At 45.3% G+C, this 25,937-nt stretch overlaps 1 protein-coding gene across 2 annotated transcripts in view; it reads left to right on the top strand.

Moving 5' to 3' along the window:
• The first annotated feature begins 1,401 nt into the window (after positions 1 to 1,401).
• Positions 1,402 to 25,937, top strand: part of APP (amyloid beta precursor protein) — a 214,084-nt gene continuing 189,548 nt past the window's right edge. Inside the window, exon 1 of one of the 2 annotated variants that reach the window (XM_082781003.1) lies at positions 1,402 to 1,610. In XM_082781003.1, coding sequence (XP_082637129.1) covers positions 1,551 to 1,610 — 60 coding nt within the window. In that variant the 5' untranslated portion in view covers positions 1,402 to 1,550. The remainder of the gene's footprint in view (positions 1,611 to 25,937) is intronic. The other variant, XM_082781002.1, reaches the window with a different exon arrangement.

The following is a 25,937-nucleotide window of genomic DNA, read 5'->3' as shown; positions in this document are numbered from 1 at the left end:
GAGAATGGTCTTCTAAATGAAGAGCCTGACTATGGGGGTGAAAGGATGTGGTGTTAAGGTATCTTCCTGTACATTGCAGCCTGCCTGATCCCACAGTCCAGTTCTATCTCACCCCATAAACATCCCTTTACATCTGGATGAAGCCTGGACTGAGCCTCAGTGAATTTCAGTTTTGACTTGAAAAGAACATGGGCATGAGAACAGCGCTGAGGACAATGCAGGCCAGGCTTCTGCCACCAAGCTGCATGCTTGGGAGATGCAGTAGGTCTGTGAGTTGTGGTCGTGGGGGCCTTGGTGGGGGCAGAGAGGCTGCCATGGAGTCAGCAGTTCAGATGGGACGTGTTGGGTTGTATCAAACTGAATTTTGATTGGGAAAGCAGCCTACAACTCCACTAACGCCCATTTTTAGCTCTCCTTACGGGTTTACTGTAGCAATTATTACCATACAATTGAGAAAATGAGAAAGTAAGTTTGCTTTGTCCTCTTGATTACCAGCCATCTGAAAAGACCCTAAATTTTCATTTTTTCCCTGTTCAGCCATCATAGACCCCAGTTCTTTCAGTTCTCCTGCGTGCATTTTTTTCTCAATTTTACTCCCACAAAGTTTACATTCATCTTGCAATTAGCAGTGAGCAAAGCAATGCTGCAGTGGTCACCGCTGCCTCCCCAGGCGGATCAGCAGATTTAGGCCTGAAGCATGTGATCTGGTGTTTTGGGAATGGGCTCTGGTTGGCGTTTATTTGCCACCTCAGTGTGGGTCATGACTAAGAGCTCAGTGGGTATAGAGCTAGCAGAAAAGGCAGAATCTGGCAGCTGTTAAATACCCTTCAAAGCTGTGTGGAGCTGGGGGTCGGACTCTTCTCAGAGATAGCTAGTGACAGGACTAGAGGGAATGGCCTCAAGCTGCGCCAGGGGAGGTTCAGGTTGGAAATGAGGAGACATTTCTTCTCAGAAGGAGCAGTCAGGCAGTGGGTTGCCCAGGGAGGTGGTGGCGTCACTGTCCCTGGGGGTGTTCAAGGAAAGGTTGGACGTGGTGCTTAGGGACATGGGTTAGTGGGTGACATTGGTGGCAGGGTATGGCTGGACCAGATGGTCTTGGAGGGCTTTCCCAACCCCAATGACTCTGTGATTTCAGCCTTTCTCCACACCCGCCTTCAGGTGGGCGACAGCGCCCTGAGGCCTGAGCGCACCCCCCGCGGCGACGCGGCGGAGCCCACGGGATCACCCCGCGCCGCGGCCCCGCACCCGCGGCCGTGCCCCGAGCTCCGTGTGCCGCGGGGCCGGCCCTGCGCCGCCCGGCAGCCGCCGCTAGGGGTCTCGTTGGGGCGGGGCGGGCCGTGCCGAGCCGGGCCGGGCCGTGCCGAGCCGCGCCGCCCGCTCGGGGGCGGTCCGGGCCATCAGCTGACCGGCCCCGCCGCGGCGCTCGGCTGGTGCCGCCGCAGCTCAGTCGCTCTCCCCGGCAGCGGCGCCGCGGATTTACAGCCGGAGCCCAGCGCGCCCCGCCGGCCGGCCGCCCTTCCTCCCTCCTTCCCCCCCTGCCGGCCGCCGCGATGCTGCCCCACGCCGCCCTCCTGCTGCTGGCCGCCGCCGCCGCCGCCCGGGCCGTAGAGGTAAGCGGGGCGGGGGGCGGCCGAGCGGGGGCTGCCCTCCCCGCCGCCCGCCTGCGCCTCCCCGGGGCTTTGTCTGCCCGGAGCCGCCCCTGCGGCGGGGCGGGCGGGCGGGCGGGGGGCGCCGGCGCTTGCGGGGCGGGGGGCGCGGCGCTGGGGGCTCCATCCCCGGCCGCCGCCGCCGAACAATGGGGATGGGGACGGGGACGGGGATGGGGACGGGGACGGGGATGGGGCCGCTAACTTCGGCCGCCCGCCGGGGTCTCCGCGGGGACGGGCGGCGGCGGTGCCGCCCCCGGCGGGCGGGGGAGGACCGGGCGCGCCCCCCCCTCTCCCTTCCCCGAGGGTTTCCTCGGCAAACTTTGCGGGGCCGCGCTGCGGGCGGGGCCGCCCCCCCAGCCCTCCTCCCCCGGCTCGGCAGGGGCTGCGGGCGGGGGAGGGCAGGGCAGGGCAGCGCAGCGCAGCGCAGCGCACACCCCCGCAGGTGTGCGGGGCGGCGGGGACGGGGGGAGCTGCCCGCCGGGCTGGCCCCGGCACGGGGATGGGTTTGGGGAAGGGGCTGGGGTTGGGGTGCGTGGGGAGGGGTCGCCGCGCCCCCCGGCTGCTCCCCCCGGCCCCCGCGGGGCGGGTCTCCCTGCGGCGGGGCGGGCTGGGGCTGGGGCTGCGCGGCGGCGAGAAGATGGCGCCGCTGCAGTGCAGCACCGAGGCGCCGTCAGGCGAGCGGCGGCCGGGGAGCGCCGCCGGACCCCGGCCCGGCCCTGCCCGGAGCCCCCTCGGCTCCCCGGGGGCGGCTCCGCTGCCTCCCCTTCCCCTCCGCCCCCTGCCCCCGGTGCCTCCGCTCAGCCCCCCGGTGCGGCGGGCAGGGCTCCCCCCGCCGCCCTCCTCCTCCCTGAGGACCCCCTGAGGTGGAGGTGTTGGGGTCCCAGCCTGACAGGAGGGTGCCGAAGGAGCTCCTTTTATCCAAAAACCGGGGGCTGGAGCTGGGTGCTCGCCCCCCGGCAGGGAGCCTTGCCCAGGGGGGACCTCGGGGGGACACGGCTTTGTCCCCCAAAAAGCTCCTCTCCTGCCCCGGGGCGTCACCCTGCCGGCGCTGGGAGCGAGGGCGTGTGAAGGGGCTGGGGGCTTCACGGCTTCCAGCTATCAAACTCGCCTGGGGTTTATCGGCTTGATAAAGCGACTGTGCGCTATCTGCGTGTAGTAGAAGGAAATTTCTGGCTTGGGTGCTTAGCTGAAGCACAAATAAAGTGAAATAAAATAAAATAAAATGAAAGGCTTTACTATTTTTCTTCAGATAGAAATGCCCATCCCTCCGTGGTCAGATGTGTCTCTCTAGCCCTGGCCTTACACATACATAGGTGGATGAAAGTGCATGTGCTGTAAAAGTGCTCCCAAGAAAACGGGCACGGATGTTGCATCAACACCATTCCACGCAGAGCCTGCGTTCAGAGACGTGTACGACCCCAGCCTTGCAGTGGTGCTTGCTTGAGCGGCATCCAGAGTTTCCAGAGGCGTCCTTTGCTTTGAAACAGTTGTTTAAATGAGCCCTGGTGTTCGTGCAGGAGCTTTCCATCTTGTTCTGGCATTTCATACGAATGTTCGAGGCTTTGCGTCTTTCCCTTTTTTTAATGTGTGGCAGTGGGGTAGGTTTTCATATCTGGTCTTCTTGTGATTGGGCATTCCTTAGCCTTGATACTCCAAAGACCGACGTTTCGAACGAGTGACTGCTTTTATAACACTAAAATATGTCATAATAGGAATTGCATGCGTGAATTTACTGCACTTGAATTGTCTTTGTGTACTAAAGTGTGAAATTTTGATGTTTGAATTAGATTCCCGTGAGATCTCATCTCTGAAATGAAACATTTTCCCTGCCATTTTAACAGAAGCTTTAGAAAGCAGCAAAAGATATATACGTGTTTTCAGACAGAGTGGTATAAGGAAGAGGGGAGGCAGGAACAAAATTAAAAACCTTGCTGTATTACACATGAAGAATTCCTTTCTAAAATTACAGGCAGACTAATATTTATGCATCTATAAAGGAAATGTTCCTCAGTGACGCTACAGCAATGTCATAGTTGCTTAGTATGTTGCTTCTTCCACTCAAGTGAATCATACATACGGAGGTTAGGAGATCCATTGGCCAAGAATTTGTGATATTGTCATCTTCTTGAGTAGTTATTTTTCCATTTAATCTCTTCCCCTGGAAATATAACAGACAGTGACTGTCTTTATGAATTTGAGTGAGCAACCATGGTTTATAAATCAACGTTTCTTTTAGTTAGCACGTTGAGGTTGCCCAGATCTGTCGTGCCTGTTCTGCTTGCAGCTGTAGGTCCGTGTTCATGAGCAAGGCTCTTAGACCAGCAGACTGAAATCGAGTTATTAAGATATTGATATCATACAAGGGGGTCCTCAGAAAGTCAGTCCACAAGAATTACATTGCCTGACAGCTCTTCTAAAAACTGAGTAATGTTTGCAGGCCTTTATTTTTTTCTGTATTTTTAAATGAAGACCCAAAATATTTGTTTCTTCATTATTTCGTTTTTAAGCAGAGCTTCAGAAATTACTTTTGCAACATGGGAAATTAAAGGAAGCTTTTCTTTCGCCTTCATGACAGAATTTCAGTTCTTCCTTTTGCTTCTATTTCCAAAGTCCTCTGGCCAAGATTTTCTGTTTGTTGAAGGATCCCTTTTGAACTTGCTATTTAAAATTCTGCTATGTCGCAATAGGAGGCTGCGTGAATGGGAGAGGCAGGGCAAGCATTATGGCTTCTGGTGCATTGGCAGTCAAATGGACAACTTAGAGGAGGAAAAAAGGAGCTTCTCCCTCACTCCCCCGTTTGCCTTTTGTTTATGATTAATGAGCAGCAGACAATTGCGAGGCTTGCGTTCTCTTCAGATGTGTTTTCTGGGGAAAGAAGTGATAGCTATGGTACTTTTCATAGAGCACGTATGAAAAATATGAGGGAGGTGACAAGATCTTGATATTTTTTTATCCAAACACCTTCCAAACAAGCTGTTTGCATGACAGATGCAAGTGATCTTTCTTAATCTGTTTTAATTAAGAGGTATTCTCAGTTATATGACAAATTTACGAGAAGTAGAGGTCAACTTCACGGCGGCTTTTCATGACTTTCTCTTGGCACGTGTTTAAAATGGTAAAGGATAAACAGCTTGTAAGTTGTGTGAAGAAAAGGTATGATGATTTTGTTAATTGGCAGTCCTTTTAATGCTGAAAGCTTGGCACAGTACCTTCAGAGCACAGTTACTTCACCTAACTGCTTGGTGAAATGACAGCTGTTTGTTGGGACGCCATCATTTTTCAGTGGCTCTGTAAAATAATTAACGCAAGCTTGTTGTGTAAGGAGAAAGGAACAAGAAGTTAGGGTCACAGAGACCCTCAGGTCAAAGCAGGGCCTGCTGTGGAGGTTTAGCCAAGGCTGCCCAGGGCTTTCTCCAGGCTGCTTTTGGAGCTCCAAGGACAGAGCCTGGTCCACGGTTTGGTTGGTTCACCAGTTCTGGGTGGAGATGCGTCTCCAAGCTGTTGGTTGTTTATTTTGAAGGTGGTATCGCTAGACTTAGTTTATGGACTTGATCCTTGAATGAGTGTAATTTTGACGTCTGTCACACCTTCCACATTCCTACATATATTTACGTGTCTTGGGTAGGACATTAAAATCACCACGTGCACAGGTATGTGTGCATACGTCACGCGTATCAGCTGTATTGAACCAGTAGTTGCTTACAGATATTGTATATCCAGACAATGAAGAGAGAGAGTTCTAGGCTGCCCCTGATAAAAGGAAATAAAAGGGTTTATCTATGGTAATGCGTTCACTGAAGTTGTTAGGTGATCTATCCTGTGTGGTTTTAACACATAAGTCTAGAGCTGGGTGTTATTGGATTTAAATTCGGGGGATTTTGAAAAAAATCCTGTGGTGTAAGAAGATTAAAAAGTAAAGCAAATTGAAAAAAATAATGAACGACTTTCTGTAGGCTCAGTTAACTGTTAGAGCATGCTCCTGTGCTGAGAGTTTACAAAAATCGCTGCCAGGCTGAGCATTGCCAAGAGCAGTGTTGATAACAGGCGTGAACCTGGAGTAGTTCTGAGACACAGGGCCCTCGAGAAGTCAAAGTTTTGTTCAGATTTATTATTATTATTATTTAAACAGAAGGTGGTCTGTCTGAAGAGCCCTTGTTCTCAAAACTTGGTCTGGAACCTGCCTTTCCTCCCTGACTTTCCCTCAGAAATACCTACAGCTGAGGTGTTGAAATGACATTTTCTAATCCTTTTGGACCACAGGAGAGTACGAACCAGTAATGCCTGGTGCATAACTTTGGTTTTCAGGTCTGAGTAAGTCAGTTGTCTGCCTTCAATTGTCATGTGATACCGGTTCTGGAATTTAAGTATATGCCTTTGTTTTTATTCATTTTGAGTAAAAAAAGAAAACCTCTGGAAAACTGATTCTTAAATGTTGTGATCTGAAGATGCATCCAGTTCCCAAAAGTACCCACTTCTCCTTCTGAGAATTTAGGTGTATAAAAGAGAAAGAAGCTAAATGGGACTAGTGTTCAAGGGGATCGGATCAGACAGCAGCCAGTCAGTATGTGTGCACGTACATCAGGGTTTATCTCCCGGTGTAACAACGCTGCGAGCGCTGTGGCTTCTTCAGCTGAGAAGCAGGGCTTCTGGCCCCTGTGTTTTCACGCTGGTCTTTCCAGCAGGTTCAGGAGAACTTGGTCTGCTCTTGAGGACTTCCTATTAATGGGTAAGTGTGGGTTGTGCTGATTTAAGAGGCTTTCCAAGCGAAGCCAATGCTCTGGTCAACTGCTGGTCTTTCATCGAGCGTGGGACAGCCAAGCAGTGAACAGAGGGGCGCGTGAGCCGGCGCACTCCGTGGTTTTGTAATCTTTTCAGGTCTTTTCAGGCTGCAGCCCAACACCGCCGTCCGGCTGGCAGCAGACCTTGTTCGGGAGCCAGCTGCTTAAAGCCACTCTTTGTGCTCCCACCAGTGGTTTCTGCCCACTGAACTCAGCACTCGCTGACTGCTCTCTCCGATGGTTTTATGGTGCTGTGCTGCAGCAAACAAGCTGTGCATCTGCGTGTGTGGTTTTTGTTGTTGTTGTTGTTGGTTTTTTTTTTGGTAGTTCTCTTCTGGCAAATGCTTCAGACACACCTGTGTCAGGAAATGGTCTCAAGCAGTCAAACTGGCCCAACTCAAAGAGCAGGCAGCTTCTCTGGAGTGCCAGCCGCTGAAACCATGCTTGCTGAAGTTGAGGGAGAGGCTTTTAATTAAGGTGTTGGTCCCTTTGCCTACCTCCCCTCACCTGTGGCAGGACATGAGCAGTCTTTTCACACTTTTGCCCCCTCTTTGGTTCCTGGTTGTTAGAAGTTGCTTTCAAGTCTCAGTGAAAGACAAAACACTCCAAGGAGCTGCGTTCAGGGATGGATGACTCCATTCAGCTCCTACTGACCCATTTTACACTAATCTAGATAGGAATTCCCTGTTTGCCCTGCTCTGGTTTGTCCTTCCCTAGAGTAGAGCTTATCTATTCAACCACAGCAGATAGCATGTGACAGGAATGGGGCAAAACTGGTTGTACCTGTTACTGAAAGCATTTTAAGATTGCTGCCTTTCAGAGCAGGCTATCAGCTTGATCCAGTTCAGCAGTGTCTGTTTTTTGTGTAATTTCTGTTAGGAATCGCAATCTGTAAAACATAGGGCACGTCTACTAGGAGTTGAAGATGAGTGAGCAAAACCCTATACTGCATTTTGGAAACTCTATTAACTTTGGGTTTTGATTCAATTTTTGAAACTACGAAACAAGAGTTTACACATACACAACTCCAATTTTTATTTGGTGCTAACAGATTTGAAATGCCCCATTAATTTACTGTTTTTTTCTTTTAGTGAAGATGAGAATTGCCTCCTCATCCATCTCAAAAATTTAGAAATAGCATCCTTTTGACGCAGATGAAGAAAATGGAGATAGAAGGGCAGGATTTTGGAGTTGTTTCCAATCTCCTTGTTGTGCTATCGCATCATCTTTGTGCCTGCAGCAAGCGTTCTCTAACCTCGTCAGCACATCTTGGAGTAGAGATGGCACATGTGGAAGCTTTGACTGTGTAAAATCAATTTTTTTTCTCTCTAAATTTTGGGCCCTGCAAAGGACTTTTTTTTTCACCACCCATTTTCTTGTACACTGTAATACAATTTTGAGACAAACAGCTAACTTGAGTTGCTTTTCTTATGATCAGTTATGTAAATTTATTTGTAACTGGAGCTTGGCACTGGATCTGGGATATGGAGTGCTGAGCTCATCCAGCAGGCCTGTTGCACTCTGCTTTGTCGTCATCCGAAAGGTAGCTTGAAAAACTTTGCTTCCCGTGTTGTGTCTTAAAATATGGGGTGAAGGCTTTTTGATGTGCTTTTTGATAAAGCTTTGATTTTGTTCATGTTTTCAGCTCCCCATAAACTTGAGTCATGGCTTCTAGTTTTTCTTTTTTCTTTTTCTACACGGAAAAGGCTCATTTTTATTTAACTGCAAAGGAAAATTACTTAGTATTACTTAGGGGAACATAAACTGAATAAGAGAAAAAAACAGTTAAATGCTAAAAAAAGGTAGTGGCTTTAAAATTACATTCAGTATTTTGGTAATTTTCCTTTATATTCATATAAGCTTTGTGAATTTAGTTGTAGTAATTGTTGATAGGTTATAGTTTGGATGATGAGTAGTTACAGTATAGGAGTTAGTGATGATTATTATTATTATTATTTTTTTGCATTTGCATAGCATTAGTAAGCATCTAGACTTCCAAATATGGGGCAAGCTGTGGGGTTGTTTTGAAACTTATTTGATATTCTTTGATATACTTTGTCCTCATCCTGGTTATCTTAACTATGAAATGGAATAAAATTGTTGCTAATGACACATCTTTCAGCATCGCAATTCTGTTGCTGTTTCCTTTCACTGGTTCTGGCTTCAGTTCCATTAAATTTTGGAAGAATAATACTGACCTGAAGTTGCTTAACAAAACTATAAGACTGAGGATGTCGGAGCTCCCAGTTGTTCTTTCAGTGTTTTTAGCTTCTTGAATTTAACTGTGAGCAATTTGCAGATGAGGACTTCTCTAATCCAGGTGTCCAGAAGAAAGATCATGAGTATGTCAGCTTTACATTATAAAAAGAAAAAACAAACTCATAATTCACTGTTTGAATTTTATGCAGGAGCTTAACAATGAGACTTGGAAAAACTGAAATATCAAAGAGCAAATAACGGATCCAGAACAAATATGCATGTGAGTTTGAGATGGTTTGGAGGCAGCAACCAGAGCTGAGGGGCTACATTAAGCCCCTGTGCTAATTTCAGGGGGGTTCCTTTTGGGCAGGGGATCTAAGGCATAAGGTTTTTTGGAAGAAAAACCTGGGAGTGGCTGAGCTTTGAGAGAAGATGTCATCTCCAATAAACAGCAGGGTGAAGTTGAGGCATTTTACTTGGAAATCAGTCAAACCTCTTTCTAGAAATGTATTTAAACGTGACTTCAGGTTTGTCAAACAGCTATAGATCAGAGTTTGCGTTGTGGTTATACGTGTAACTACCAAGCTCCTGTTGGCGTTTAACACCACTTCTGTGGGGAAATGCAATGGTTTGGATTTAATGCAGCGGGGGCTCAGCTGCAGGGTGAACTTGTCTGGGTTTAGCATGGATTTGAAGAGTCCTTATGGGAGCGTCAGTGTGTGGTTTTGGGGCTGCTGAGCCCATCCCAGAAGAGATCCCATCCCGTCTTCTCCAAGGGAGGATCAGCGAGGAGAGTGCTGGGGCAGGAGCTGGCAGCTCCGAGGGATGGAGGCAGCCTCGTTTACTTACTTCATTAAAGCCCAGCGCTGGAGGTAAAACCCAATGAGAAAGACGATCTGTAATTTATCAGGAGGAAGATTGAATGGGGCCTTAATTGCCTCCACAAAGAGGAAATACCAGGCAAGGAAAGGCGCAGCGGCTCGCACCGTCTGGAAGGCATTCAAATAGGAAACCACGGACATGTTTTTAACAGTGCAGGCTTGTGGCAAACTGAGAAGGAAATGCATTTTTTTTTTGCCTCCAGACACGAAGACTGCGTGACTGGTTTTCCAAAGGGGTAAATTCAGGGTGTTGGGCTGCATGGTGGCGAGCAGCAGATGAGAGGAGATGCTCTCTGTGTGGTGGGGCTTACATCGTGTACCTGCCTGCAGATCCCCAAGGACTGCAGCAGTGTCCTGTTGTAGGTTTTTTTTGGCTTGTGGACACCAGCATTGACTGCAAACACAGCATAACTTATTTTCTTTTTGATTTTCGGATATGAGTTTTGGTGTTATCGGGGTACATATAAGTATAAGTAAGCCTTAAACTTGATTGATTTATTTTTTTAAGCCTGTAGAGCCAGCGTTTTCTGAGAGTAACTGGGTTTGGATTTCAGAGACATTTGTGCTAATATTTACAGACCTACTTGAGAAAAGAGTCGGAAGTGTCTGCTCTCAGCATTAAATTATGATTAAAAAAAAAAGTGGTATGTTAAGCTTTCTTACTTCTTTGACCAGCTTGGTTTCTGGTTTGTGCCTTTTCTTCCTGTTATCAGTCTGCTGAAACAGGAGATGCTGGAGGTGGGGCCAGACACTGGGAAGCTGGGTTGCTTTGTCACGTTATCCATATTTGTTGATAGTGCGCAACAAGTTTGGGATTAGATCTGCTTGCAGTTGTCTTTGCCCCGTGCATTTGGGTCAGCTCCATGGCTCCCCTGAACACAAGGTTTAAAGAAAGAAGGAAACAACCTGTAGGTTATTTGCCGTTGTGGATGGCCTGCATGGCTAGGAGTCCTTGTACAGGGTTCTTGTCTGTTAAATGCCTGAGCCTGCAAAAGAAAAAACCTTGGGAGGATGATCATTAAATAATGTATCTTCTGAGCAATGCGTCCTGAGTGTTTCAGTGAAAGCTGGGGCTGGTCTAAAAGGCCACATGGGCTTTTAGGGAATGTTGTGCTTAATCTGGGGTGCACGCTTTGTGATTGTCCATCAAATACTGATTTTTAATAAATTATTTGGGAGTGATTTGGCAAAGAAAAATACTTAAAATTTATGGAATGTGGCACATGGGAAGTCTCCAAGTTAAATTCAAGTATTGTACCCTTGCTCAAAGACTGATTTATTTGACTTCTTGCCCTGTACAAAAGCACAGGTGAGGAGACCTGCCTGGTTTCCCTCCCCGGCAGAGCTCTGCGGGGCTGTGGCTGGTGTTGGCCACTGGAGCTGCCCCTCAGGGCTCCAAGGGACTTGGGGTGCCTTCCAGACCCATAAAAATCCCTGCTCTTATTCACTGCACAGGCAATAAACTCTTCTAATTCTCACTGAGGTGTCCTCTCTGCCAGGTCCTTTTGGTGTTCAGCTGCTTTTGTCTTGCTCCAACAGTGAGGATTCCTGTTTCAGTAGAAACAGCGCAGTATAAGGTTCACCTCAAACAAAACAAAACAAAAAAATCCGTGCTCTGTTCTTGCTCCAGCTATCTTACTTTGTGTCACTGGCATCCTAATGGAAAGACTGTTTTTAATCATGCTAGCAGCGAAAAAGCTGCTCTGCCTGAAGGGGATCTGCAAGGGAAGACAAATGGTCAGAGCTGTTTGCTGCTCTGTGCTGCACCTTGGGAAGACCAGACCGAGCTGTTTCCCCGAGCTGATGGGAAGAAGTATTACCAGTTTTTGGTAAACTGGTGAATCTGTAGCAAGAATCAAGAGAACAAGTAGGGAGATATTTAATCTTGGGGGCGTTAGCACTTCCTAATGAAAACACCTGTAGATCTCTGGTTAACGCGTACCTTGAAGATTCTCAGTCTTTGAGCACTTTGCTTGAATTTGGAGTATATGTGGTAGGTTACCAAGTCTTCTTGCTAAACCAGATGGTACAGAAATCCAGAAGTTGTGTTTTTTTTGGAGTTAAAGTGAATAGAAAAGAAAGGGGCGATATTTTTTTTAGCCACCTGTTCCTGTGACTTCAGTCACATTGTAAAAAAGCACATAAAATTTCCTTGGGGAAGTGTCTTTGCCTCTTCAGTCTTACACAGTTGGGTCACTTACAGCACCTGAATTGGTATAAGAAGATGTGAAGTATCACAAATAATAAAAGAAATGTAGAAGTGAAGTAGGTGAGCATCTACAGGGTTAACTTGAATATCAGCAAATTTCATGTACTGTGCTAGCGGTTTGTTTATCTGCTTAAAAACTTTCCTCCCTCTGTCTTTCCACTCAGACCTGGAACAATAATTTAGTAAACTTTCTAGACCGAGTCTGCCATCTTTGTTGGATCATACTTTACAGTTTTCATAAGTGTTTCCAGTGCCCAAAATAATAAATGTGGTTTGCTGCCTTGGTTTCAGTCTTATCTAGGTTTACATACAAGTACGTGGTGCTAGCTGTGTACAATGCTTGGATTTGGTTTAAGCGTGTAAGCCTGATACCCCTTTAAGTAGTAATAGAGGGCAATTGGCATGTAAAGTGACAGTGAAAAAGTGCGTTTCATGAGTTTTGATATAGCTTTTAGATATATATGAAATGGCTTTGTTTTCAGAAGTAGCACTCTTATGAATTTCTGTTTGCAGAACAGAATAAATAATGCATTTATACAGCTTGCATTGTTTTGATTAGGTGTTCAAAAATGCTTATAATTGCTGGATCGTTGGCACTTTCAACAGGCAGCTGGGATTTTTTGAGGAATTGCTCACTTACAGCACACAACAGAAGTGTTAGAAAACTGAGTATTTTTTAGATGTAGCTAAAAATTAAATATTAATGGAGGAGAGTTTGTCATTTGAAACGAGTGCTTCATCTCAGTGAGGCTTTACTGTCCCCTCAATCTTCAGTAAATTTTTAATATCGTACTTGGTTTCCATGTGAATGCAAGGAGTGTTATGACTTTGATGAGGAAATAGGCTAGTTTTTTTTTTTGTTTTTACAAGTGTAGGTATAGATATTGTGATCGTTATACACACAGCTTCTTTTTTTAACTATAAAATGTGCTCCCCCGTGGGTTGTGAGGTGCGTGTACGTCACTCCATAACGCCTTCCCACATTGAGGTGTTTAGGAGCTGAAGTTATCTGCAGAACAAATTCTGAGCTGGAGCATGGGTTTGGTTCCTGAAAGCGTTTGGAGTATGTCGCCTGGTTGTACTTGAAGGTACACATTCAAGAAATGCTTGGTTAATGCTGGGTGAGCTAATGCACCCGCGCCTCAGTGGTTTTCATTCTCTCTCAAGTTGTTAATGATAGGAGGGTAGGGGGAAGATGCCTTAAAAATATAGGCTTTGCTTGCACTAATTATCACTGGGAAGGGTGATTGATGCTCCTGTGCTGGCTTTGATGCCTTACTAACTCGGGTTTGATCTGCTTGGTGTGCCCACCGTCCAGGTGCTGCTACGTGTGCCACTCCTGCTTGGCTTCTGCCTCCCTTTGACCCTCGTCCCTCGAGGAGCAGGAGGTGACATTTCTGCTGCCTTGGTTCAAAGCTTGGTTTCTGGTGGCATGCGGGTGTTCTTGCCCTGGATTGTTGTTTTCCCTTCTCCACGTGTGGACACGTGCACTTCACGCAGATCGTTTTCCTGAGGTGTCAGAAGGAAATAATTTTCTTCTCTCTTTTGAAGTGGCAGTGACCAAGTGTCTGCTGGTTGCCTTCTGGCGAAGTGATGCCCAGCCAAAGACATGCTCTGACAGAGCATTACCGTTCTACTGTTATCCACATCTTTCTGTCAGCTTTGCCCATATCTTTAGCAGGGAAGTTGTTCCTGATATTTGTGAACAATTATTATTATGTCTTTGGGGGAGAATTTTTTTGATTGGATTCCAGTTAAGCTACAGAGCAGTGGTGGTTGATTTGCCAGCAGGTCTGATGGGTCTGTGGACTATTTCTAATAACTTTGGAGAAGTAAACTAGGAAAAAAAAGACCAACTTCCATAAGCCAGGCTTTTCTGGACTAGAACATGTATTTCCCTTTATGTATTTTTTGCAGCTCTGAGAGGTGGAAGCAGTTGTGCTGAGCATGACAGATACTACCACTGGTTGGTAAACCCCATGGAAAAGGTGGGTTAAGCCTTGAAGAGGAAAACATGATCACTGTGGACACAGGATGGAATAGGTTCAGGTGGTGGCACGGAGCGTGTTGGGGTAATGCTTTGGTTTAGGAGACTCCGGTGGTGCTGGTGTTCCCTTTTGGTTGAAGCTAGTGGCTTTATGCTATGTCTGTATTGGCATTGAAGAGTCATATGGGCAGGGCTTGTTAGGATCTTGCTCAAGTGGAAAATAAGTTTGGGGTTATCTTTAACACCCCGTCCCGCCACCCCCAATTAGTAAGTAGTGCATTGCATCGTCACCCACAAAGTTGTTGCTTAAATTCATACTGCTAATATTCTGAAATTTACTTCTAGACTGACAAAATCTGCTCAAAGGTGGAGCATAGCAGCTCAGTCAATACCAAGACACGACTTTTTTTGCCCTGACAGTTCACTGTCTGCACAAACAACTTAATGTCAGCTCCATGGTGCTGCGCGAAATCACAGGAAGAGTGGCTGTGCGTGTGCAGGGTTGAATGCTTCAGTTCTCACCGGGAAACCCAAGGAATGAAAACATCTCCAGAAAATGAGAATGTTGCACAATTGGAAAATAACTAAAACCCACCCCGACGCTTATTTTTGTGGGGGACTGTAAAGGTTTCCAAGAGTGTATCTGTATTTTCATGCTGTGCACTGGAAGTTGTGATGCTGATAAATTACTTTACTCTCCGCTACTATGCTATTATCTCCTGTTCACTGAGCAACTGAATTATTTTTAAGCTTTTACCTTTTTCTCCTTCCTAAGGACAACATAGTTAGCTTTGGTAGCACAGCTCAGATGTTATGAGTTGAGGGGGTTCTTGATCATCTTTTATTAAAATCATCTATTTGTAACTAAATGAATTTATGGGCAGATACTCAGGCTGCTTGTAGAGGAGTTGATGGCAATGCTCTATCATAATGTATTTTCTAGAATTTTTAGCAGATTAATTTAAAATTAATATAAATGCAACTTACCTATTCTTGAGTTGTTAAGGTAAACATATCAGTATATCATCTGTCAGTGGTTTCTGGCAGTTTTTTCTTTACACTTGCTTCATTATTAATAAAATTAAGAATGAATATAGCCATCGTAGTCTAATTTCAAAACCTGTTTTTATTGAGAGGTTTATTTATGTCTCTCCCTACTGATTTTTATTTTTTTTTTGTAGCATTGCATAAAAATTTTACAGTCCAAGGTCTTGAGATGAGATATGGACAGAGCCACAGTGTCCTTCAGCAGCTGCTGTCGGTATTTCCCAAAGTGATGCTTGGAAGTGCAAAAGTAATCAAGTTACATGATGCATAAAAGCCCTGGTCAGTTATCATGTACGTGATGGTCCCAGCTTGATGTTTCAGGGGTAGAAACACTTTATTTTTTTAAAGTCGCCTGGAGAGTTTCACATTTTAGTCCAATGGCAGGTACTTGAAACGGTCAAGTTAAATGTGTACCCATTACAGACCTGGTCTTGCAGGTGGAATAAATATCCAAGTACACCCGAAGAATATTCTGCATTGACTACGCGTGCCGTATCTTGAAGCCGAATCTGCTCACAGACGCTGTGAATGTGAGCAGCATGCACACACCCCTAGCTCCTGTACCAGCGATTTCCGACATCCCACTGTTCCTGCTGGAAGCGCTCCGTCCTACCTGCAGCTGCGCTTAACTCGGGCTGACAGTGATGCTACCATGCGGGGCTCTGCTCCGTGTCAAGGCCTTGGGGAGGAGAAAAGGTCGGAGCTGAAGGCACACGGAGAGGAACGTTTGGATGTGGCAGCTGGCATCTGAGTGATGTGAGCAGCAGTTGTTTCCTGCAGTGAACTGAAGACAGTGATGTTTGCAGACGTATAATGCGTGTTGATGGATGCGTTGTTATTCCTGCAGGAGCAGTATTTTTACCTGTGGCTCTCAGGAATTTGCTGGAGTTGCAGTTAGTGCCATGTGGTAGGTTGGCAGCAGGGGGGAGATGCGCTGAGGGGGTTGACAAGAAGCAAATGTCAAGTTGCTGTTCTTGAACAAGGACCAGATGAGAAGTCAAATCGTCTGCCCATCTTGGAGGGAGATGTCTCTCTCAACTCTTTGATGCTGAAAGCTGAGCAACTTATTTTGGTCAAAACTCAACTCCTTAGAGGAGGATGATTTTTGGTCTCTGGAGATCAACGGGAGCAGAAATTTTGCAGACCAACTTCACTTAGCTGCTATGGTAAGAATAGCGTGAAATGTAAAGGCTCCGTATTGATAGGCACTGATGCATTATTACAGGGATGAAGAAACAGGCAAAAGCTCCGTGCAGTAGTCATGATCAGTTATATATAACAGCTTGTGCCACTGTCCATCATCCCCATTTCAATTTGAGTACCCTAGTGAAATCTAGACTGATGTTGTTTGTGATTAAGGCTACAAAAAAATCTGATCTAAAATTTGATGACACAGAAGAAACGCTTTATTTGATAGCCGGACTCCTAAATATATTGGAATCTCATCACTCTGACATGAAAACACTTCCTATTTATATTGCCTTTTAAGTTTTGATGCATCATCCGAAAATGTTTGTGTGTATTTTCGGCTCTTGTGATTTATTGAGGGCTCTGTGGTGAGGTGAAGTGAGGCAGACAGCATCAGTCATGACCTCCAGTGCCCATGGGCCTGGTGGCCGAGGTGTTTCCAGCCCATCCAGTGAGCACATACTCCTTCACAGCTCTCTGCTGATTGCGGAGTGGGGACTGTCACCTCCAAGCCAGCCGAGGTAGCACTGATCACAGGCAGCTAGTTCTGGGTGTATGAAATCAAAAAGCGGGCCATCTCTGGAAGCGAGGAGGGATGCTGTCAGCCTGGGAGCCGTCCTTCTCCGCACGTGTGCGAAGTCCTTCAGAAACAGGAGGAAGCTGCTCCCCACACAAAGTAAAGGGAGCGCTGGTGCTCGTGGGATTTTGTGCAGTGCTCGAACTTGAGAGCTGGTGGGTCCTGTGGGATGCAGTAATTCAGCAAGAAAAACTCCAGGCGGTTGAAGTCTTGAAAGGCTTTAGCTAGTCAGCGTTTGTACTGCAGGCATTGCAAGTAGGTTTCATTCTTCTGCCACAGCTGAAGTTAAAAGTGAGCATAAACTAGAAATACTATGACCTGTTTGGGGTTTTCCATCTACTGGGTGTTCAAAGTGATTATTTTGAGAGATGGATGGTATTTTATACAGGTGTCTGGCACTTAAGGATTGTCCTTCTCAGAAGAACATTTAATGTTACTGCCGTACCTTACACTGCTTTCTGTAGATTTGGGTGTTGGGATAAAAATGAAGTGTTGGAGTTATGTTTACAGTGAAGAGTAATAATAAAAGAACAGCCAAAATCAGTCTTTTTTTCAGTCACTGACTTCACTTTCAGCACTGTAGCCATAAAAAACAACATAGTTGTTCCAGTTGTCATTTTAGTGTGGTAATTGATGTTACATCTGGACAAGAGCAGGTTTGCAGATGACACCAAGCTGGGTGGTTTAGTTGATACAAGAGAATCACAGAATCAGTAGGGTTTGAAAAAACCTCCAAGACCATCTGGTCCAACCATCCCCCTATCACTGATGTCACCCACTAACCCATGTCCCTTAGCACCACATCCAACCTCTCCTTGAACACCCCTAGGGACGGTGACACCACCACTTCTCTGGGCAACCCGTCCCAGTGCTTGACTGCTCTTTCTGAGAGGAAATGTCTCCACATTTCCAACCTCAACCTCCCCTGGTGCACCTTGAGGCCATTCTCTCTAGGCCTATCACTAGTTACCTGTGAGAAGAGGCTGACCCCCAGCTCCCCACACCTTCCTTCCAGGCAGTTGTAGAGAGCACAATGAGGTCTTCCCTGAGCCTCCTCTTCTCCAGACCAAACAATCCCAGCTCCCTCAACTGCTCCTCACAGGACTTGTGCTCCAGGCCCTTCAGCAGCTTTGTAGCCCTTCCCTGGACACACTCCAGGGCCTTGACGTCCTTCTTGTAGTGAGGGGCCTGAAGCTGAACCCAGCACTCGAGGTGCGGCCTCACCAGAGCAGAGTACAGGGGGACATTCACCTCCCTGCTCCTGCTGGCCACACTGCTGCTGATTCAGTGCAGGATGCCGTTGGCCTTCTTGGTCACCGGGGCACACTGCTGGCTTGTGTTCAGGCAAGCATTGACTAGTCAGGGTTTTTTTTGTTTGTTTGTTTGTTTGTTTTTTCATATTCCTTCTTCCTTTCTTGCTCATCCTCACTGCCAGTGCGTGTTAATTAGGCCACGCTGCATGTGCTGACAGGCCGGCTTCATGCAGCTTCACAATGTGCCACGGTGCTGCTGCTGCTCCGCGTGGCCTGCGGACAGCGCGGCTGTGGGCACTCACGGTGCCTCTGGGTCGATGCGGCCTCTGCGTGAGCCCATCAGGTGCTGCTCTGCGCCATTGCGCTGCCTTCACCTCCCAGGGCTTGCTGCAGGCATGTCTGCCTGCTTAACCAGGGGCAAGCTTATTGTCTGCGTTTTGCAGCTGGCTGCTGGTGAACTGAGTGGGAAATGAGAAGATGCAGTAATATTTCTGTTAAAAAAACAACAGCAAACAGCCAACCCTGTGTGATGCCGGTGCAGCTTGTGCTCTCCTTAGGGTGCTGGTGGCAATCATTGCTCTTTACAACAGGAGCTTGACAGACGAGGCGTGTGGATTTGGTCTTGACTTAGGTCAGTGCCAGTGCCCCGTTCTGGCTTGTGAGCAGCTGCTGTTTGTGAGCAAATCATCCACTTCTTACTCCTTGACTTGTGGCTGTGGCAAGGTGGCTGGAGGGCTGAACTTTCCATCAGACACAGCTGGTGCAAGAGGGGAGATCTTTGCCATGTGGCTGTGTACCATACAGCGCTGTTGGTTGCACAGGAATGCAAAACACCATCTCTTTTTTTCTTCCTTTCTGTCATCTTCTCTCCTTCCCCCAGCCAAGCTGAGAGAGAGGTGTCTTAGACAACAGAATCACAGAATTTCTAGGTTGGAAGAGACCTCAAGATCATCGAGTCCAACAACGTATGGATTTCTATAAGGAACAATACTGCCTCTGACTCTTAAAGTCTTATTAGAAGTAACTCGCTTTCTTAGATCAGTTAAGGGGGGTGGGGAGGGAAACTGTGGATCCAAAAGCATATGAATATTTTGAATAAAATCAACAGTGGTTTGGTTTTTTTTTTTTTTTTGTATGCATAATGTGTTTTTTCTTATAACTTTTAAAGACAGGATTTAATTGATAGCAATTTCAAACTAGATTTGGTTTTGTAGCCTCTATGAGTTTGCAAAAAAACGAGATGCTCAGTTTGGGAAGGAAATTATTTTGGTTAATTGCATTAAGGTCAGATTTGACAGATGAGTTAATAGAAAAAAACGTCAACGTTGATGAAAATGTGATGTTTTCAAATCTCGTGATTGTGGAGATTGATTTGAAGGAAGGAAAAAAAAAACAACAGAAAACACAAAGAAATTGGAAGACAAATGAAATTGGACAGTGGAGTCCAGTTGTAGTTACTGAAACTGGCTCTTGACGGTCCCCTTCATTCTAGCTCTTGCACTTACTTTTGTGTTCCCTAAAGCCTGGTAAACATTTAGTTTGTTGACTTTGTGGTTGCTGTGCCTGGGAATGCTGGATCACAACAAGTGGTTTCCAAAACTAAATGCGGGTTTCCAAAACTGAATGCAGACCACGTAGTAGTAAATGTTTTCTATAATCTCCAGCCTTACTTTTCCATCTTTTAAGAGACCACAGAACTTTCTGGATAAAGCTTGAAAAGAAAAGGAGGGTGAAAAAAAAGTGGAAATACTTTACAGGGAAGGAGAGCGTGCTGGCTTGTAGTTCCCAGTGCTTGCAAACATTGGTCGCTGCAGGAGGAAACGGCCAAGATGCGACGTGCTCCCAGACGGGGATGCCTGTCGGGTGGTTAGCGCTGCGGTGCTGTCTGCGCTTCGGTAACCTTACATTACTTAACAGGTTATTCGTGGCTGCTCACGTCCCACCCCTCTGAAGTCCCTTCGGAGTCTTTTCCTCCTCTTCCTTATCATGTTTGCTTTATGAGGAGAGCCTGAATCAGTTTCTTCTGAATGGACCTATTGTTGTAGATGGTGTTTTGGTTACAGTTGGTTCCTTTTTACTAATGGCAAGAAAAGAAACAGCCTGTTATAGTAGAATGGCTCCGTTTTGGGTCCATTATAAACAATCCTTTGTGAAGAGAGTAGGGACTTCTTATGTTTCCTTTACCTGTGTGCCTTTGTTATATGATATCGTAGCAGACAAACCGTACCTACAGGCTCAGAATTACAGCGTCAGCCACGTAACCGTGACCCGATCTAAGAGGAAACACTTGGGTTTTATTTGTACCGTGCTGGAGAGTTGGCAGTCCTGAAAGACTGAACGGGAGCTAGGACGATCAATGTTTCACAGTTGTATGCTTTTTCAGAAGAATAAAGAAGGAGGGAACAAGCCCTCGAGGGGGCTTGTACGGTGGTCTGAAAAAGCCATTTGCTAAACAATTGACTTGGGGTGTTTGCATTTATGGTAGTTTGCTGTTAAGTATCAAACTCACTTCACGTCAAATTTTAGCAATATCAAATTGTGTCGTAACTTCTGCTTTTTTCTGAGACACCTTACAAGTGGTTTAATGTACAGGTAGTACGTTAAAAATAGTTTCATATCCCCAAATCTAGATTTATGGAAATAGTTGTGTCAAATTTTTAGGTTAAACTTTTTGTCTTCAGTGGTGTGTTTTGAGTGAAATGATGCCAACATTGTGCAACTCATAGCAGGTCAGAGGCAGTGAGTTGAAGTGGAGCCCACAGCTTGTTTGGCCCAAGAAGGATGGCCGTGAGCACAGAGGTTACTTGTCTCATTGGCGTTTGCTCTGTGCTTTGAATGTCCACTTCCCCCAGGTTCCTGGTGGTGGCCTGGGAAGCGCGACCGTAGGTACTGTACACGAGGTGCAGCTGGTGCTCTGGTGCTCAAGAGGAAGCAATAAGGAAATTACAGGCATCCTCGAACAGCATCACATTGGTAATATGTACTCGGTTTGTACTGAGAGGTCTCCTGTGTGTATCAGAGTACTCCTGGCAATCTTCCGTGAAACCTGATTGCAGGGCAGCGGTCCCGAATGGCTGCTTGTGTGAAAGGAGAAGTGCACAGGGGAACAGTCGTAGTGTAACGTGTTCGGGCAGGACAGTATTTTGGTGAACGCAGTGCTGTTGTTCCATATTGAAGTTTTGGCTTCAGAACCAGGAATTGGAGCAGCAAGTGCTGAAGACATTTGACAATTACTTGGAAGCAGGAGCTTGCCCTCTCTTGGTCTCTGCAGGAGTGTTGCTAGGTCTGTCCACGTTAAGGCTCTGACCCGCATTGTCAGCATACTTTGGTAATGCATGTGTGACCTAAACAGTCGTAGGTCTTTGATTCAGTCTGGCAGTGTTGTCCACACAACCTTCTGAACCACTGAAAAGTCATCTTTTAATGAAGCTTCTTCCATTTCCCTTGATGTGGAGGTTACTCCACAGTTACTCTGCCAGTAACCTGAACGGTCTTCACCCTGGGAAAGAAAATTAGTGTTTTTTTTTTTTTCCCTCACCTCCTGAGAGCTGCCTCCAAGAGCATCTTCAGGTTGCTGTTGCTTTAGCTTGTTGCTTTGCGCAATTTGATCAAGCAATTTTTAGTGTTTCAAATGTTGCCATGTGTATAACCACACGCACACATTGTATGATCGTTGAAATGGATTTATAGCGTCTGTTTATTCAGACTAATCGCTCCTGACAGACTTTAATATAAAGATAGTTTTGAATCAGGAGTGGGTAGATGTGTGTTTGGACAGCTTGTATCTTAGCAATAAGAAAGTTGGCTGAGCTGGAGACAGAAATGTAATATATGTGTGAAGAAATGAGGTTTTCAAGTCCTCTAAAAACAGGCTGAAAAGATCTTGTGACGTGGCCACCCTGAAACCTTGCAAACATCAGTAAAATGGCATAAAATCCCCTTCTTGTTTGAAAAAGCGAAGAACTGATGGCTTGACATTTAAAACAAACATGTGTTTAACTTATTCATCTATATAACGTTGGAGGAAATGTATGTTGTAGACTCCAGACTTCTCAGGTGAATGTATTCTGAAGATTTGCCAAGATGATTGAAGGCATTAACGTGAAATCCAATTCAGTGTGAATGTGGAAGGACGTACCTGTGAAAACAATAACTCAGACTGTTTTTCTGATTAGAAAGGGAGAAATTGGCTTAGAAAAACTTAAATTTTCACAGTAGTTTGCATTTGGAAATCAGTAAGGTAAACAGATATTCTGTCAAGGCGAAGTAAGTGATGGTGAGCAGCAGAAAAAATCCTCACGTGTTAATTTACCACTACTTAATGCTTTCTGGAGCCTGGCATTAGCTCATTGTTGTCCTTCTGAATCTCACTAAATGCCATTTTGCTGTGATTTGAGACAGCCAAGTTCACTTTTCAGGAACTTTTATTACGTTAATGTGAGTTAAAACACTTGAGTGAGCTCTTTTACGCGATGAATTACATTGCTTTCTGTGCTTTTCACATCTGAAAATAACAGGATATTTTGTGTAGAAGTACGTTATATATGTATATATGCAATTTAAGGGGAGTAAGTAAGGTTTTGTAGGTGCACCCAACAGGCAGTCATACTTCCATCAGGAAGTCAGTCTGATTGGAGGTAAGTACCTGAAACCAAATCACTCTTAAATTCTGTGCTAAATGCTATGTGGTCCTTGGTAAGCCCATCTAGAGCAAAGGAAGAATATCAAGTGATTGTTTTTAGGACTTCTGTGAACTATTAGCTGTCCTCGACTGTTACCATACTGCCTGTTACCCTTACATTGTTAGCTTGGCTTTGATACTTATTTTCAGCCTGTATGTAACAAAATAAAATAAGAATATTATCTGAAACTATGTATGGGCTACTCTGATAATAGGCTTGGTTACCTTGAAACAACCTCAGCACTCAGTTAAGTTTTAAAAATGCAAGTGAAAGATAATGCTGGCATGGATAAGAGCATAGATACTATTTGCTATTATGTTAACAGAGGGAAGAGCCACATAATGTGCACTGGCTGACCCCATAAGGCAAGGAAGAAAGGTAAGGGGACTTGTATCAGCAGATGGAAATACGTGCTGCTGGTTGGAGTGAGAAAGTTGAAGGACTCTTTAAAAATTATTCACTTTTCCAAATAATGTGGTTGCCAATCTGAAGCTATACCATCAGTGAAGGCTCATTAATCTGCTTAGCTTGGTTAAGCCTCACTTGAGCATAAGTAGGAGAGCGGCAGTGTCCTCTTGGGAGTGTTGCCAGGGCTTGTGGAGCCAGACTCTGTGCTGCTTCTGTGCTGTTTGAAGCTGAACCCTCCTGACATCTCTGCAAACTCCATGAAGCCTTGCCTGCTTTCCCGACCTCATGGGAGAGAAGTGGAAGAGCTGTGGGAAAGCTGCTTGTCTTCTGTTGCTGCAAGGAGGTGGTTAACACCTGGAAGCAGAAGGACCCTGAGCTCCAGTGCAAGCCTCTGACCTTTTCAGCTGGTTTGGCTTGCAAGCATCGAGTAATTCTTGGTGACTTTATTTTAAGAAGGCAGTGCTTGAGATAGTCTGAGGCTGACATTAAATTAGAGACTTGCCTACTTGGACATTTCATCTCTGTGACATGCTTTCAGGTTATCTTTTTACTTTTTCCTTGCCCTCCCCTTGGCATTTTCAAGGAAATCTGCCTAAAGTATTGCAGCTGGTATTCTGTGCTGCTGCTTTCAGCAGTTGAGCAGAGCTGGAAATGGGAAGGAAAATATGAAGGGAGTCTTTGAAGGTGGAAAATGGGAAGACAGCTACAGGCTGCAGTAGAATATCTTACCCTGTACGTGGAATAAGAGCAGGGTTTTAAGGTAATACTTGGTGTCAGCCAGAAAAGACTCCAGTATTGTGATATATTATTAGTGGTACTGTTTCTGTCAACCTCAGCATAACCAGTGAAGTGAAACCCTGTTGTATAAGACAAGAAGTCAGGATGAAAGGTTTCTTGTCCCCAGTTTGAGCATGTGAAAACAAATGTGTGCGGCATTCAGAGAGTGTGTTCTTCAGAAGGGGAGAAAAATCCAAAGAAGAGGCTGTGTTGCAGCTTGGGGCAACGGGTTTGTCGATGTAGGTCATAAGCAATTTTTAACATCAACAAATCTGTGAGGAGAATTGGAGGAGAATAATCTGTTACATGTTGCTGCTCTGTAGCATTCAGATCATGGGTAGCTTGTGCTCTGCATCTACTACTCTGGTGAAATCCCCGATGAGAGGTCAGTATCCCTGCTTAGAGTCCTTAGGCATTACATCAAGTGAAATAAAATAAATGTTCTTTCTGCTTTCGCTGCATGCTGTGACCTAGCTAGTCTTGAATAAGAGTTGACAGCCATCATGCTTGTTTCTCTATTAGTGAGCAGAAATAAGGTTTCCTGTACTCCCCTTATGAGGCATCATTAGTACTCAGTTTGTATTACAGAGCTCCAGGCGCAGGAACCAAGCACAGATTTTTCTTCCCCTCCGTGGCCGCGGAGTGCACGACATCTTTCGCAGGGTCGCTGCTGGTTCTTACTGCATCGCAGCAAGGCGACGGTAAGCGTGAGGTGGGAAAGCATCGCGTTGCTTCTTCAGTTACGGCCAGCAGTTATCAGCATGCTACAGCTCATGCATTTCAAAAAGCAAGGCATTGGATTAATCTTCCAGATTATTCAATTAGAAGATAAATAAAAATACCCACAAATAAGCCACTGTTTGAAGGATTTGTGTCCAAAGTAACAGTAATATAATGGAGGTATTGACAAATGAGATTCATCTTGTAGTATGTGGTTCCAAAATGATTAAGCTGGAGATTTTTTTCCCTCTTAGGAGAGGACTAATGCTTTGGTTTTTTTTTCTACTTAATGATCTGTGGTGATTTTAGTCTACTTATTGGTAAAGGAACAGCACTTCATCTTTATTAAGTCTTCCCATTCGGATCAGTTCTTTCATATCTGATAAGAGTAGTTAACAATGAATAATCTCATTCATTTATCTGTGTCTTTTGAGGATCTGAAAGTGTCTTCTGAAAGTTCATCTTACCCTATCTTTCATAAGTCTTAAATTCAATTATTGAGAATTTGAAATGGTCTTTAAGGAGGCTGCTTTTGAATAGAATACTTTTCATGAGCCTTCAAATCAATTGCAAGTGAGTATCTCTTCTGTTCTCACTTGTCAGGATTGAGCATGGATGCTGTTAGTGATTGGGCCTAGCAGAGCTCCTGGAGTCCTTAGTCTCCTTTTAAAAACGTACAGCAAATCCTGAATTTTGCAATCTAGTTCACCTCTCAGCCAGTTATTTTCTCTATCCTTCTCTGAATTTGAGACCTTAGGGCAAGCTTCTGTTAACTAACTGCATGTTTTCTTATGGAAAAGCAAGAGCTGTCTGGCACAACTTTTCTCACAAAAAAAAAAAAAAAAAAAAGCTTTTTCTCAAAAGTTTTGCATTAACTAACCTTGCAGGAGTTGTCTACTGGTCTGTTATATTAGAAAGTGATAAGTGTACTGGAAGAAAGCCCTTAGATTGCAGGATTTAGTTTTGTTTGTCTCCCTCCATCCCCCAAATCTAAGCAACAGTGTCATAGGTCATCGTACTCAACAGTACTTGATAAGATCAGAAATCCAGAATCCACAGTGATCGTGTGCAATGTGGAAAGGGAAGATTGAAGATCAGCAGTGTCCTGTGCTGTGTTTTTAGTGTTAAGATAACAAAGACCAAAATAAAGAAACCAGTAAGAAATTTTTGTAAAGACAAGCTGTGGAAGAATTGAAACGAACCCCATGTCTTTAATACACACACGCTTTTAGTCGCAGAATTGTTTTGGAAGATCATAGCTAAGGTTTTAGAACATAGGTCAGAATTTATTCTTTTGTCTCATATTACTTCCTGTGTATTCATTGGTTTTTTTTTGGTCTAGAATTGCATCACGGCTTTTGGAACACCACGGGGTTATCATAATCAGCTTTCTCTTTTGTTGTTATTTGAAGTTTATTTGATTCAGGGCTGATAGAAATCCATTTCTGAGTGAGTTCGCTTAGTTTTTCAAGCTGAAGAGTTGTGGTCTGTAGAACACATAGCTTGCACAATAGCTCCATCAGTTTGTTATTTCCAATAAGATTAAGGCTCCTGGTTTATGTGATTTGTCCTCGTAAGTCTC

The sequence above is a fragment of the Aythya marila genome (assembly GCF_965140915.1).
Source record: "Aythya marila genome assembly, chromosome: 1".
Classification (NCBI taxonomy): domain Eukaryota; kingdom Metazoa; phylum Chordata; class Aves; order Anseriformes; family Anatidae; genus Aythya; species Aythya marila.
The sequence above is the reverse complement of the archived record's forward strand: the minus strand, read 5'-3'. Positions and strand labels throughout refer to the sequence as shown.